General features: G+C 43.4%; 1 protein-coding gene across 1 annotated transcript; it reads right to left on the minus strand.

Moving 5' to 3' along the window:
- Positions 1-184: 184 nt before the first annotated feature.
- Positions 185-14,707, minus strand: LOC137889329 (regulating synaptic membrane exocytosis protein 2-like; the record flags this gene model as incomplete). Its single annotated transcript, XM_068733137.1, has 17 exons — positions 185-1,073; positions 1,189-1,328; positions 1,809-1,910; positions 2,020-2,132; positions 2,871-3,006; positions 4,598-4,782; positions 4,906-5,058; positions 5,672-5,739; positions 5,823-5,845; positions 6,558-6,584; positions 7,267-7,308; positions 7,555-8,367; positions 8,780-8,889; positions 12,168-12,294; positions 12,630-12,692; positions 13,997-14,147; positions 14,536-14,707. Coding segments are annotated over 17 exons (2,614 nt in total), but the record flags the coding sequence as incomplete, so codon positions are not given.
- Positions 14,708-14,867: the final 160 nt, after the last annotated feature.

The following is a 14,867-nucleotide window of genomic DNA, read 5'->3' on the forward strand; positions in this document are numbered from 1 at the left end:
TGACTATGATGATAGGCAAAATAAACTTTGTTAACTTTATGAAGAGATTATTGTTAAACTAACTATGAACTTTATGATGATGGTAAAAATAAATAGTTTCTTTACTTTATGAAGAGTATTAAACTATTTATTAATTAATGTGATGATAGAAAAAAATGTACTGTTTAACCTTATGAGTGTAAATATTTATAAAAGTTTCCATAAAGATGAAAAAAGGCAGAAGATAAAGTTCAGATTGTAAAAACGTTCCAACATTCAAAATAAAACAAATGTTACAAAAAGATTCAGAAAAAAACTTTTAAGAACCTTGTCCTGTCAAAGAACCTGAATCTTGTCAGTGATTCTTGTAGAACCTTTAAGTATCTGGTCTTGTCAGCAGAACCTGAGTCTTGTCAGTGATTCTTGTAGAACCTTTAAGAACCTTGTCTTGTCAGCAGAACCTGAATCTTGTCAGTAATATCTGTAGAACCTTTAAGAACCTTCTTCTGTCTAGAAACTTTTTATTTTTCCAGTTCTCATTTAACTTGTTTGTTTTTTATGATCTAATGTCGTTCCATTCAAAAACTTAAAGAACCATGTTCTGTGTCTCCATGGAAACGTGACTCCTGAGGAGCTGCTGTGATTGGCTGGCAGCTGGAGGTCACATGGCCTCTACTTTCTTTTCTTTTCCCAGTATCCTTTGCTCTGTGGCCACACCCTCATCAAGGGGCAGAGCCTCCTTCCTCCTCCTGGTGACACCACTGTGACGCTGTTACATCGCTGTGATGTCATCGTTGTGATGTCATCGTTGTGATGTCATCACTGTGATGTCATCAGAGAGGGGGATCCTGGGACTTCCTCCGTGCCTGTTGCTATGGCAATACAGCCGGACGCTCCTCCCGATACTACGACTTTACGCCCTCTACCTCCTTATTGGTCAACGGCGCCAGGGCGGCATCCACCAATGAGATGGCAGGAAACAGTTTAAACCAGCCAATCGCCATGATGGACAGATCCAGATCGTCCAATAAGATCTGAGCAGCTCCCATGAAAGATTTATGGTCCATCCGACCGTAGTCGCCCCACACGATAATCTGCAGACAGACAGACAGGCATGTGTACAATATATATATATATCTATATATATCTATATATATCTATATATCTATATAGATATATATATATATATATATATGTAGTATATAGTACCTGCAGTACTTTTCCCTCTGGGCTTTCTTCAAACTGCAGCTGTTGTTGATAAAGTGGATCAGGAGATTTTCTTGCCAGCCGAGTTCTTCTCTTCAACACACACTTCCCGTTATCCATCAGATACACTTTCACATAGGGAGCTACACACACACACACACACACACACACACACACATATACACAGAGAAAGAAAAGTAAGAAAGAAAGTAATGCTGTAGTACAGTATGATAGTATCATAGTATGTAGTACAATATGATAGTATGTAGTACAGTATGATAGAATGTACTACAGTATGATGTATGTAGTACAGTATCATAGTATGTACTACAGTATGATAGTATGTAGTACAGTGTGATTGTATGCACTACAGTATGATAGTATGTACTACAGTATGATAGTGTAATATTATATAGGATGTATGATAGTATTTAGTACAATATGATAGTGTGTTGTATAGTGTGATAATATGTACTACAATATGATAATATGTAGTACAGTATGATAGTATAATAGTATGTAGGACGGTATGATATTATGTACTACAATATGATAGTATGTAGTACAGTACGATAGTATGTACTTTAGTATGATAGTATAATACTCGTATGTAGTATTCTCACCTGGAGTGTTCTTGTTGCCTTGTTTACCCACAAGCCCTCTGGCTCGGATCACCTCCACGTCGAGACGCTCCTTCCTGTACACCATCCCGATCTGGATGTCACCTGACCACCAATCAGCCAATCAGAAGGACTCATGTTATATGATGTCACAGATAACAGTCATTAACAATACAAATATAAAGTGTAAATAACGTTTTGATTGGTCATTTACCCATTGGGGGCGTGGCCAGAGTCTGGCGTCCAGCCAGCTGGGCAGGGCCTAATCCATCCAGGAAACCAGTGAACTGTTTGTCTGATGCCAACTTCACTCCTGGAAATATCAGCCTGAAATACAGAAGAGTGAGATGTTAAAGAAAGGAGTGAGAGAGAAGAGTGAGAGGTTAAAGAGAGGAGTGAGAAGTTAAAGAGAGGAGTGAGAGGTTAGAGAGAAGAGTGAGAAGTTAAAGAGAAGAGTGAGAGGTTAAAGAGAGGAGTGAGACATTAAAGAGAAGAGAGAGGTTAAAGAGAAGAGTGAGACGTTAAAGAGAGGAGTGAGAGGTTAAAGAGAAGAGTGAGATGTTAAAGAGAAGAGTGAGACATTAAAGAGAGGAGTGAGAGGTTAGAGAGAAGAGTGAGAAGTTAAAGAGAAGAGTGAGAGGTTAAAGAGAGGAGTGAGACATTAAAGAGAAGAGAGAGGTTAAAGAGAAGAGTGAGACGTTAAAGAGAGGAGTGAGAGGTTAGAAAGAAGAGTGAGAGGTAAAAGAGAGGAGACATTAAAGAGAGGAGTTAGAGAGAAGAGTGAGAGGTTAAAGAGTGAGAGGAGTGAGAGGTTAAAGAGTGAGAAGTTAAAGAGAGGAGTGAGAAGTTAAAGAGAGGAGTGAGAGGTTAAAGAAAGGACTGAGAGAAAAGAGTGAGAGGTTAAAGAGAAGAGTGAGAGGTTAAAGAGAGGAGTGACACATGAAAAAGAGGAGTGAGAGGTTAAAAAAGAGGAGTTGTATATTAAGAGGAGGAGTGAGAGGTTAAAAAGAGTGATATATAGTGACATAGAGTCGTGGTAGTGAGTCAGGAGAAAAGATATCTTACGCTCCAGGTTTGGGGTCCTCAGCGTCCGGGTCTCGGCTCGGCTGTCGGGTAAAACGTGATTTAAACTCGATGGCTAAACCTGTTTCTACACTCCTCTGGACAGGAAGTCTCACAACCTTTTTCTTCTTCTCTTCCTCTAGATAAATGAAGGAGGGGGAAGAAGAAGAAGATGAGAATATGAGCTGGTAACTCTGTGTGCTTCCCACATGTTTTCATGTCTCAGCTGTTTTATTGCTTCCTGTCAAACTCTAAACATAGGTTTATTTTAACCTAAGCCATGATGTTTTCTGAACTTAAACAAAGAGGTTTGTTGTTTGAACCTAAACAAGTAGGTTTGTTTTCTAGACTTAGCCTCTTGAACCCTAACCCTATTTTTTAGGCCTCTACTCGAAAATTGCATATCCATACTAAAAAGAGTATATCTCTGCAACCACAAGGTGTATTTGAATACATTTAGTATCATAATAAAGGAAACAAAGCAAAGTTTGACTCTCATAAAGTCAAGCAGAACAAAATTAAAGAGGTTTTAGTACAGGGATTTCAGACAAGGTCTCCAAAATGGTCATTTTGGCACAATGTGTGCCATTTGAATTTTCTCATGTGCCAAACTATATATTTCACTTGTATATCACTAATGGTGTTCAATACATCCAAATTTGGCTTTCTTTTGAATGCCAGAATCCTCTCTGCACCCTCTCTGTGTCTCTGTGCCTAGTCAAGGTTTTTTTTTCGATTTCAGCCCTCCCCCACTACGCAGAGCCCTATCTCAGCAGCTTATTGGTCGATTTCAGTGAATGAACCCTCTTTCGATGCGTTAGAGCCAATAGAATTGAGCTAGACCCACAAGGGGTAAGATTGACAGCACTGTTAGCCAATCAGAATCAAAAAAACGTAAAATCTGATTCACTGAAAGTCAAATCATCATCCCTGCTCAGTACAGCCCCCTAAACGTCTCAAATGATTTGAGTGTGACACAGGATATCCGCTGAATAGATATACGTGTGGATTAGTGGGGAAAAATGCTTTTTTTTCCATCCAAACTTCAAAAGGTAAGCAGAATTTGCTAACTGTAAAGCGATTAAGCGGTTTGTGTTGCTGGTGTTTGTTAGCTCATATCTTGGTGATGCTTAGGTGGAGAGAAATGTTATGGATATGTTTGGAATCTGTGTGCAATCGGCTTGCTTTTTGTCATCTCGGTTTGTTAGCTAGCATGTAGCAACAATCGGTTGGTCCAAAAATGTGCTGGGTAAGCTCACTTCTGGCGAAATATGAATATGATGTTTTGGTCATTCTTTTAGTTGGGTGTTTGAGTTCTCTTTGGAGCATGTACAAACGGCTTACATATTCTTGTAGCTCTGCTGTTTAATCTGGTGTACAACATCATCATATTCGTCGTGATAAGTGCATTGTTATTTACTCTGTACGCTAAACTTTCTCGAACGGCCCCCATTTGGTTTGTTGTCTAAACCTTAACAAGTAGGTTTGTTGTCTGAACTTAAACAACTAGCTTTTTTGTCTGAACTTAAACAAGAAGGTCTGTTGTCTGAACTTAAACAACTAGCTTTGTTGTCTGAACTTAAACAAGTAGCTTTGTTGTCTGAACTTAAACAAGGAGGTCTGTTATCTGACTTAAACAAGTAGCTTTATAGCAGGTACGTTGGACAGTATCCATTCAGTCTCCATGATGAGTGTGGATGGAGACGTTGAATGAAGAGGTCTGGACTGACCTTCAGGGTTTAACTGGGAAGCGCTCTGACTCTTCTTTCCAAGTCCCACCATTCCCATCATCTTTGCTCCGAAGCTCGAGCGTCGCTTCTTGTCGTCATCGTCGTCGTCATTTCTCCCCAACGAACAAATCTCGCCTCCGATGCTGGACGACTTTGTGAGAGGAGCTCCAGAGGCCGGTGCCGCCCTGCAGGAAGGGGGAGGAGCAAACACACCTGCGAAACCTGTGAAGTGTGTGTGTGTGTGTGTGTGTGTGGGGGGGGGGGGGGGGGGGGGGGGGGGGCTGGTGTCACTACTGCTGCTTACTTACTTTGTAGGCTCAGGCTCCACCTCCTCAGCTTCCTCCACTGATTCGCTCTTCTGCAGCATGGCTGTGCCCTCTTCTGCCACCGCTACTTCCTGTGTTACCTCTGACCCCGCCCCCAACTCCACTGATTGGCCCTCTAGAGCCTCTGCCCGACTGCTGTAGTCAATGAGAGGAGAGAACAGCAGCATGCAGACGAAACATGCCGCGAGAAACGGAATGATGGAGAGCAAAAACATTCTGACATAACAGAAACCAGAGCATGATAACAAGCAACATGCTAATAACATGGTATAAAAATAACAAGATGCTAACATGCTAACTAAAAACATGGTATTCAAATAATAAGATGAAACAGAACTAAAACATGGTATTCAAATAACAAGACGCTAACATGTTAACTAAAACATGCTGGAGGATAAGCAATGCATTATGGGATGTATGGGTTTCTTTAGCTGACGGTACAGGCGTGAGTTAAGAGTAATATCTAAACTTAAACAACTAGGTTTGTTGTCTAAACTTAAACAAGTAGCTAAATTGTCTGAACTTAAACAAGTAGGTTTGTTGTCTAGACGTAAACAAGTAGGTTCATTGTCTGAACTTAAACAAGTAGATTTCTTGTCTGAACTTAAACAAGTAGCTTTGTTGTCTGAACTTAGACAAATAGGTTTATTGTCTAGAAACAAGTAATCTTAAATATTATATATACATATAAGTATATATTAAATACAAATATTGAATAAACTTTACTCTGATTGGTTGCTGGTCTCACCTGATCCTCGTGACCGACACATCACTGACATCACTGTCTGATGACTTAAAAGACAGACTGTCCCTCATCTGGAGACACAGAGGACAGGACAACAGGTGAGCGGGTGTATGACATCATCAGTGATGTAATACTGATGTCACTCTGCTCTCACCTTTGATGGATCATTCGTCACAGCTGCAGTGACAGAAGAGGAGAGTTTGTTTATAACATCACACTGATGACATCATAGTTCTGGTTTAGCAGAGTGATGTCACAGTATGATCATCTGACATCATCACTAATAACTTCCTCCACTTTCAGCGACAGAAACCATTCAAACATCAAAACTTTAAGTGACAAATTGTATTTTTTGGGCATGAACCAAGGAGACGACTAAACGTCATCCAAACTAGTCCTTCAGCTTCGTCTTTCAGTGTCTTCAGGTAAGACTGAAGAAGCTAACACTCGTGGCTGCATTTTCAAAATAAAAGCCCCACCATGGTAACAGGAGCATATCAGGGGGGCCTACACATAGCTGCATTTTCAAAATAAAAGCCCCACCATGGTAACAGCAGCTTATCGGGGGGCCTACACATTTTTCAATTTTCAAAATAAAAGACCCTAGATAGTAATTTGATCAAATTTCAAGCTTTTCATATTTTCCCACAGTTGCAGTAAATAGGACAACATTATCAAATAATCTTCAACTTCATCTAACAGTTTAGCTTCCTACGTTTCCAGTAATGAACTCAGCTCTGAGTTTCTTTTAATGCAGTTCAACAACATTTCAGTTTCCAGGTTTTTACCTTGTTCTTCATCAACAGAGTAACGATGACATCACCAGAAAGATCAACATGTAAAACATCTTATTTCTGTTAACAGCATGAGCTGAGACAGGAATCTCTACCTTCTCTGCTCGGTGGTAGCTCCTCCCCTTCACATTACAACAGTGGACGGATGGATGGAACACAAAAGAAAGACAAGAAACGATTCACAAATACTTCAAGTCACACAAACCAGGAAACGAGGGATGAACCCGTGGACGGTTCATGTAGCACCACTGAGCTAGCTCACATAGCACCACTGAGCTAACGTTACGGCTCAGCCGAGGAATGGAGGGCTGCTACTTCACTAGCTTCTTTTAAATGTCAGCTGCTGACTGGTGTTTGGTTGAATGGTTCTTCCTGTTTATTTATTAATGATTATTGTTGTTATCATTCTTTAAATATCCACACTCTTGTTTATAATGTGGTACAATGATGGATGAATAGATGATAGATTGGTGAAGGGATCAATTAACCCAACAAGGATAAACGGATGACTGAGACTAATTACTCCTTTTATTAATCACTAATGTGTCACATAACTAAGGGGGAGGAGCTACCTGTCTGGGGGTGGGTGTGGCTAACAGTTGGTGCCATACCATTGGCTGTTTTGTTCAGCTGGTCCTCCCATGTGACCTCTGCATCACGGTAAAGAGAGAGATGATTGGTCAGATTCTTAACTGTTTAAGTGAACCTTCTGATATCAAACCAGTTAAACCAGTAAGAACTCGGAGCATCTCTACACACACACTGAGACACACCTGATCAGATCAACCTGAGATTCTGATTTACCTTTTCTGGTCCCTCCAGGTGTCGTTGGGCGTCGGTCTGGATCTGACATGGATAGGTGGGATGTGATGACGTCATGATGATGAAACAAAGACAAACACAGGAACCAATGAATGAATGAATGAACCAATGAATGAACCAATGATTAAATGAATGAATAAATGAATAAATGAATAAATGAATGAGAGAGCATGTCTGACACACACAGATCTGTCTGTGAGTCACCAGCTACTGGTTCTAATGGTTCTACACTGACATTGTTTACACACATTAAACCTGTGATGGACTCACCTGGAGTCTGTGGGGGAGGGGCATGTTCAGGTGGTGGCAGTGATTGGACTACAGGAGTTGCAGCAGGTACAGGTAGAGGTCCAGGAGCTGGAGGCGGGGCTTGGGCAGGTGTTGGAGTCGCAGCAGGTACAGGTAGAGGTACAGGAGCTGGAGGCGGTGCTTGGACAGGGGCAAAAGCAGGGGGCGGGGCTTGGACAAGTGTTAGAATAGAAGCAGATACAGGTAGAGGTCCAGGATCTGGAGGCGGGGCTTGGACAGTTGGAGTCGAAGCATGTACTGGTAGAGGTACAGGAGCTGGAGGCAGGGCTTGGACAGGTGTTGGAGTCGAAGCAGGTACTGGTAGAGGTACAGGAGCTGGAGGCAGGGCTTGGACAGGTGTTGGAGTCGAAGCAGGTACTGGTAGAGGTACAGGAGCTGGAGGCAGGGCTTGGACAGGTGTTGGAGTCGAAGCAGGTAGTGATAGAGGTACAGGAGCTGGAGGCGGGGCTTGGACAGGTGTTGGAGTCGAAGCAGGTAGTGATAGAGGCACAGGAGCTGGAGGCGGGGCATGGACAGGTGTTGGAGTCGAAGCAGGTAAGGGTAGAGGTCCAGGAGCTGGGGGCGGGGCCTGGACTTGTAGCGGAGCTGGAGGTGGAGCTGGAGGCAGTGTTGGCGCTAGTACCGGTGTGTGTGGGGGGGCGGTTCCTGGAGGATGTGGGGCTTGTATTCGTATCAGAGGAGGCGGTGGATGATTGGCAGGGGGTGGGGCTTGTTTATGGACAGGGGGAGGGGCAACAGTTCCAATTGGTGATCCTGTGGTGGGTGTGGTCAAAACTGATGGACAGCAAAAGAAAAAAGATGATCAGACAGACGAATGAAAACAAACCATGAGATAGTAGTACCTGAACCTGGAAGTTAAAGAACCACCTTTACCTGAGAAAACCAATAAAACAGGGAGGGGGGGGGGGGGAATCCACCACATTCAGGAGGAGGTTCTTGGAGGATTGCTCAGAGAGAGCTGGAGGACTTTGCAAGGGTAAAAGACCTATGTGCTTTTCTTAGCCTGCTAAGCACTGGGACCAGGACAAAGACCAGGACCAGGAAGAGTACAAGGTTGCAGCCAACCACCTTGTCCAATCAGGGCCTTAAACAACGAGGACAGGAAGTACCCAGGTATCTGCTGGCTGCACCAGGAATCACAAGAATTGGCCGTTGCCATTTCCTAAAAGGTATCTAACTAACGTACTTCTGTCTGAAGCTCCTTTGGGCGGGACGAAAGGCAGCTGGCGTCCTCGACGGCCAAAGACCGGAGATCCTGTTGGACTCGCTTGGGTCGATCCGCCTTGAGGGTTTGACCTGTTGGAAGAAAAACCAGCAGGACTCAAATTACCAACCTGACAGGAGGGAAGCAAGGCAGCAGCTGCAATGTCAGGGGTCAAAGTGGTCGTAGTCATAGTAACAGACGATGGAGGAAGATGTTCATGGAGACTCTTGCTTCAGCTATGCTACGCTAGTCCTTTCTGAAGACCTGCTAACGTCCTCTACACCTGTCCACTGTCTGTTTACCTGAGAGGTTCCTCGTCGTAGGCGTCGGGTTCGTAGGGGAAGTCGGGAATGAAGCCCTGACTGAAGAGCAGAAACATGTCAGAACTCCAACCCACCTGCACCTTCAGGGTGGGTCCTACACGCCCCCTTTAACTCTGACCCCCTGACAGAATAAAAGTTCTCACCTGTAGTCCTCACAGCTCCCGTTAATCATGTGTTTTGGCCAGAGAGTTTGGTTTGGACCGTTTAAATATCTTACACACAGAAAAACACACACATGTACATGAGAATGCGATGACAACTACTAATACTACAAGTACCACTACTGTGAGTATTTCTACTACAGTTGCAGTACCTGTCGTCGAAATCCAGTGAGGTGGCAACGGACGCTCTTCTCAGAGCCCTCCTGAATATACAGAGACAACCAGTGAGACCAGTACTACAAACTGTACTACAACCATTACGAGGACGATAACCTGTTCTATATCTGGTAAAACCAGTAGTATAACCAGTGCTACAACCAGTACGAGGACGATAACCTGTTCTATATCTGGTAAAACCAGTAGTATAACCAGTGCTACAACCAGTACGAGGACGATGACCTGTTCTATATCTGGTAAAACCAGTATTATGACCAATGCTACAACCAGTACCAGAACGATAACCTGTTCTGTATCTAGTAAAACCAGTAGGATGACCAGTGCTACAACCAGTTATAAAACTAAATCCAGTACTTCAATCACCAATTAAACCAGCAATAAAACCAGTAGTAAAAAAGTGCTAAAACCAATATTCTACTACTAAAAACAGAAGTACAACCAGTAGCACAAGTAGAATATAACCAGTACTAAAACCAGTTGTATGACCATTACCACTACAAATAAAAAAAACATGACTACAACCAGTATTTAAACCAGTACTAAAACCAGTATTTAAACCAGTACTACAACCAGTACTATAACTAAGGGTGCAACGGAGCACAAACCTCACGGTTCGGTTCGGATCACGGTTCTTGAGTCACGGTTTGGATCATTTTTCGGATCAGCAAAGAAAAGGGGAGGAGACAAATATAACTTAGCTTTTCATTTATTAATTAAAGAACTTCAAGAACACTTAAAGCAAAGAACTTTGGGCTATAGTCTTACATAAAAACTAAAATATTGAAGATGTCCAATTTGAAACAAAATAATCTTAATGTAATAAATAAAACTAAAACATTCAAGAATACTCAATTCTGTTAAGTTTAAGTGCAACATGAGGTGTGTTGATACCCTCGTTCTTTGATCAATATTGAAAGAAAGAAGCAGCCAGTGAGCTAGCTTCCACTGCTTCAACTGAACTGAACTGCTAGGCAACAACTTGGGTCTATGTTTACTTCCTGTCAGGTGATGTCATTCAAATACACAATAATGTTTACCATTCCTGTGAAATGGTCTACAACCTAACCCTAACCCTCTGGGGAGAGGGTAGACCTTTCTGTGGTGACTGGGATATTACTATTGGTCCTGTCTAGCTTCCATTCTGCTGCTTCTGTCAGCACCTGCACCAGGTGTGTGTCTGTGTGACTCTCACAGAAGGGGCGTGTCTACAGCTCCTCCATGATGATGTGAGCAGTCACACTGGTTTCCTTTTCATAGAGGAACGATCTTCATACTGAAGTGGGTGTGTGAGGGGATTTCGTAGCGTGGCTCAAGCACTTTAACCAGATTTTTAAATCCTTTTGTTTTCCACAACAGAGTGAGTGTCCCCGTCGCTGACAGACCGGGATGGTGGCGCTTCATATGTGTGGACATGCCTGATGTTTTGCTGTTGTCGTAATTTTTTCTCTTTAAACAACGCCTACATACCGCAACGGTTCTGTCCACCACCCTCATCCCATCATTATAAGTTACAGAGAAGACAAAATGCTCCCAAACTTGCGACTTCAATGACGCCGGGACTTCTGTAGTTCCTCCTCAACCATGACTTTCACCGTTAAATGCTTTTAACCTGCTCCGTTCATGTGAACACACTACTGCTTTATATCTGTTCACTGACACTCTACACTGATATTCAGGGACTTGTTACTTGAAAAGGAACAGCAGGAGTAAAACTTTAATACACACTGTGATGATTAAACTGTAAAAAAATGTATTCAATTGATCCGAACCGATCACGGATCGATCCGTGATCCGTTACACCACTAACTATAACCAGTACTACAACCGGTATTCAAACCAGTACTACAACCAGTACTAAAACCAGTTGTATGACCATTACACAACAAATACAAAAAACATTACTACAACCAGTATTTAAACCAGTTCTAAAACCAGTATTTAAACCTGTAATACAACCGGTATTCAAACCAATACTATAACCAGTACTGCAACCGGTATTCAAAGCAGTACTATAACCGATATTCAAACCAGTACTGCAACCGGTATTCAAACTAGTCCTACAACTGGTATTCAAACCAGAACTATAACCGGTATACAAACCAGTACAATAACCAGTGGTCAAAGCAGTACTACAATCAGTGTTCAAACCAGTACTACAACCGGTATTCAAAGCAGTACTATAACCGGTATTCAAACCAGTACTATAACCAGTGTTCAAACCAGTACAATAACCAGTGGTCAAAGCAGTACTACAACCGGTGTTCAAACCAGTACTACAACCGGTATTCAAAGCAGTACTATAACCGGTATTCAAACCAGTACTATAACCAGTGTTCAAACCAGTACTACTGTCTGCTGATTGGCTGGTTTGAAGACTGTCTGCTGATTGGTCAGTGTCCAGGTGACCCAGGTGTTTCTCATAGTTACCTTTCCAGGCTGCTGTACTGGCCGGCATCAGAGTACGCTCGGCTCAGTTTGGAGCCTCGCAGCAACCGCACAGCATCCTCACGGTACAACGGGTACAGAGGGTTACCACTGGCAACCAGAGGTCAGGGGGTCAGAGGTTAGGGGTGGAGGTGTTGGGGGTCAGAGGTCAGGGGGTAATGAAGGTCAGAGGATGAGGAGAAAGTGACAGTGAGTTGAGTGAAATGAAGGTGAGGCCTTTCAGGAGGCTCAGTCTCTCATTGGTTGACACACACAGCTGGTTACCTGAGAGGAGGCGGTTGGGTCGGCGACCGTGACCTCATCCTGACCATATCAGATCGTGGGAAGTGATTGGACGACATCTCCTGCTCCGGCATTGAGAGGGCGGAGTCCCGTCCATTCAGTCTGTAGTCTGGAGATAAACAGTGGGAGTTGAACCATGGACACTGAACCATGGACCCTGAACCATGGACTCTGAACCATGGACACTGAACCATGGACACTGAACCATGGACACTGAACCATGGACCCTGAACCATGGACCATGGACACAGTACCATGGACCCTGAACCATGGACACTGAACCATGAACCATGAACCATGGACACTGAACCATGGACCATGGACCCTGGACCCTGACAGACAGTCTGGCTCTGAGGGTATGGTCACACAGACGTTTGAATTTCACTTTGACATCTTCTGGGCTTTAATTCTGAGTTGCAGTGCATGATGGGACATGAAGTTCACCTGATATCACCCCGATGCCATCTTCACAGTCTGAAAACTCGCTGTCACTGATCCTCTGAGACCCTAAAGAAAGAGAGACAGGATGTTTAGGCCTGGAAGCAGCTCCTCAGGGTCCAGGGTCCTGAAACTCCTCAAGGACTCCTGAAACCCCCCTTAACCACCTTTTAGAACACTACTAGGAACCTACAGAACCCCTCCAAGGATTTATGGACCACTGAGAACTTCTTAAAGAACATTGAAATCCCACCTGGGAAAACCTTAAAGACAACAACCCATCAGAACCCTGTGACAACGTGAGGCACTTTCCAACAACCCACAAGGATCTCTAGAAGGACCTGTGAGACTCTATAAAGCACAGTCTCAAGGACATTCAGAACTTCCTCATTTACAACTGGAACATTCTCAAGGACCTGACTGGTTACACAGTCCTCTTGAACACTCCTGGGACAATCTTGAAGACAACTGAAAACCCCTTGAGGAAACCAAGAGAGATCATGAGGATTCTTGAGGACTCACTTAGACAAGGACAAGAACCAATCCTGGAACCCCTGTCAGAACCTGAACTCCTATCAACCTCTCAAAAAGTACTGAGGTGGTCTTGAACCCTTTGGTATACTTGCATCTTTTTGAAGATTTGTATCTTTTGTTTTTATATCGACCTATTAAAATCCACAATTGCTCGAACAGCCGCCAGAATCCCCACAAAGATTTCTAGAACCTGTCAAACTCTATCAAGGACCCCTGAGAACCTCTCCAGGAAATCCAGAACCACTTCATATAAGAGAACTGGCTAAGTCTCTCAAAGCCTCCTGGTCAGATGTTTCTTCCAGTTTTGAAGATTGAAACCATCAGAACTCCCAAACAAACTAAGAAACAGCAGAATCAATCAGTCCAGTTTATCTTCAGACATCAAAGTCAGCTGACCCCTGTGAGGGACAGGGGGAGTGGCCTGATCTCAGATTTGAGAGTACATGAAGTAAAAACATCTGTTTAATAAATCTACTGATGTTTTACATTCCGAATGATTCACAGTTCAGTAGCAACACACACACACACACACACACACACACACACACACACACACACACACACACACACACACACACACACACACACACACACACACACACACACACACACACACACACACACACACTGTTAACTGTTATTACCTGAGTTATAGTAAAGACCTTTGTCTGCAAAGCATCATGGGAGAAAAGTAAAACAAAATCAACAACAGAAGAATAAAAAAAAAACATGATGAACTGAAGACAAACAAATAGACAAAAAGACAAACCACAGGAATGTGTGTGGGTGTGTTAGTGTGTGTGTGTGTGTGTGTGTGTGTGTGTGTGTGTGTGTCTCACTCTGCAGCCTCCTGCTGGACGGACTGTCTTCAGGCTGCAGTCCTCTCCTCTGCAGGTAGGGGGAGGTGCTGGGCAGCTCAGAGGAAACATCATGAAGTTTGTACCAATGAGGCTGATCGTCCAACAAAGCAGAGTCCAGCTCTATCAGGACCTGGACCCAGAGACACAGAGACTCAGAGACAAGAGACAGAGAGACACAGAGTCGAGAGACAAGAGACACAAACACAGAGACAGAGACAAGAGATACAGAGAGATATAGAGACACAGAGACAAAAAGACACATAGAGAGAGACAGAGACACAAAGACACATACACAGAGACAGAGACACAGAGGAGAAAACAGACATGAGGACGGATACTTTGAGTCCCTAATCAGACTGATACTGAGCTCTTAGCAGATCTATGTCTTTATGAAGGAGGAAGAGAAGAAGAATTCCTCCATCATAAATAACAGACAGCTGAGATGATCAAACTTAGGACACTATTTAAGAAGACACAGGTGGAACATGTCAGGTTCTATGTTCCCTGTGTCTTCTGACCTCTCCCAGGAACTGGCTCTCCTCCTCCCGAACTCGGGCCTGATCCCAGACCGTCAGCTCCAACATCCGGTCTCTGAACTCCTGTCGGGGGACTGGAGAGTACATGAAGGTCTGGTTCCACCGAGGTTCCACTGATTTCTTCACCGTCTTTGTTCTGCGTTTACTCTTATCACTGTAAAGAAAGGAGACAGTCCCTCTACTGGTTACACAGAACCAAGCAGGAGGTTCTGCAGGTTCTACCACAGAACCAAAAGGATCAGCAGATGAACCAGAGAACTCTGGGCCTCATCACCAATATCTGCCTAAGTTAGTCCCTGAATCGGTTCTGGAGA

This window comes from Cebidichthys violaceus, unplaced genomic scaffold, assembly GCF_023349555.1.
Source record: "Cebidichthys violaceus isolate CVI_PGR_0920_01 unplaced genomic scaffold, fCebVio1.0.p SCAF_109, whole genome shotgun sequence".
In the NCBI taxonomy this organism is placed as follows: Eukaryota; Metazoa; Chordata; class Actinopteri; order Perciformes; family Stichaeidae; genus Cebidichthys; species Cebidichthys violaceus.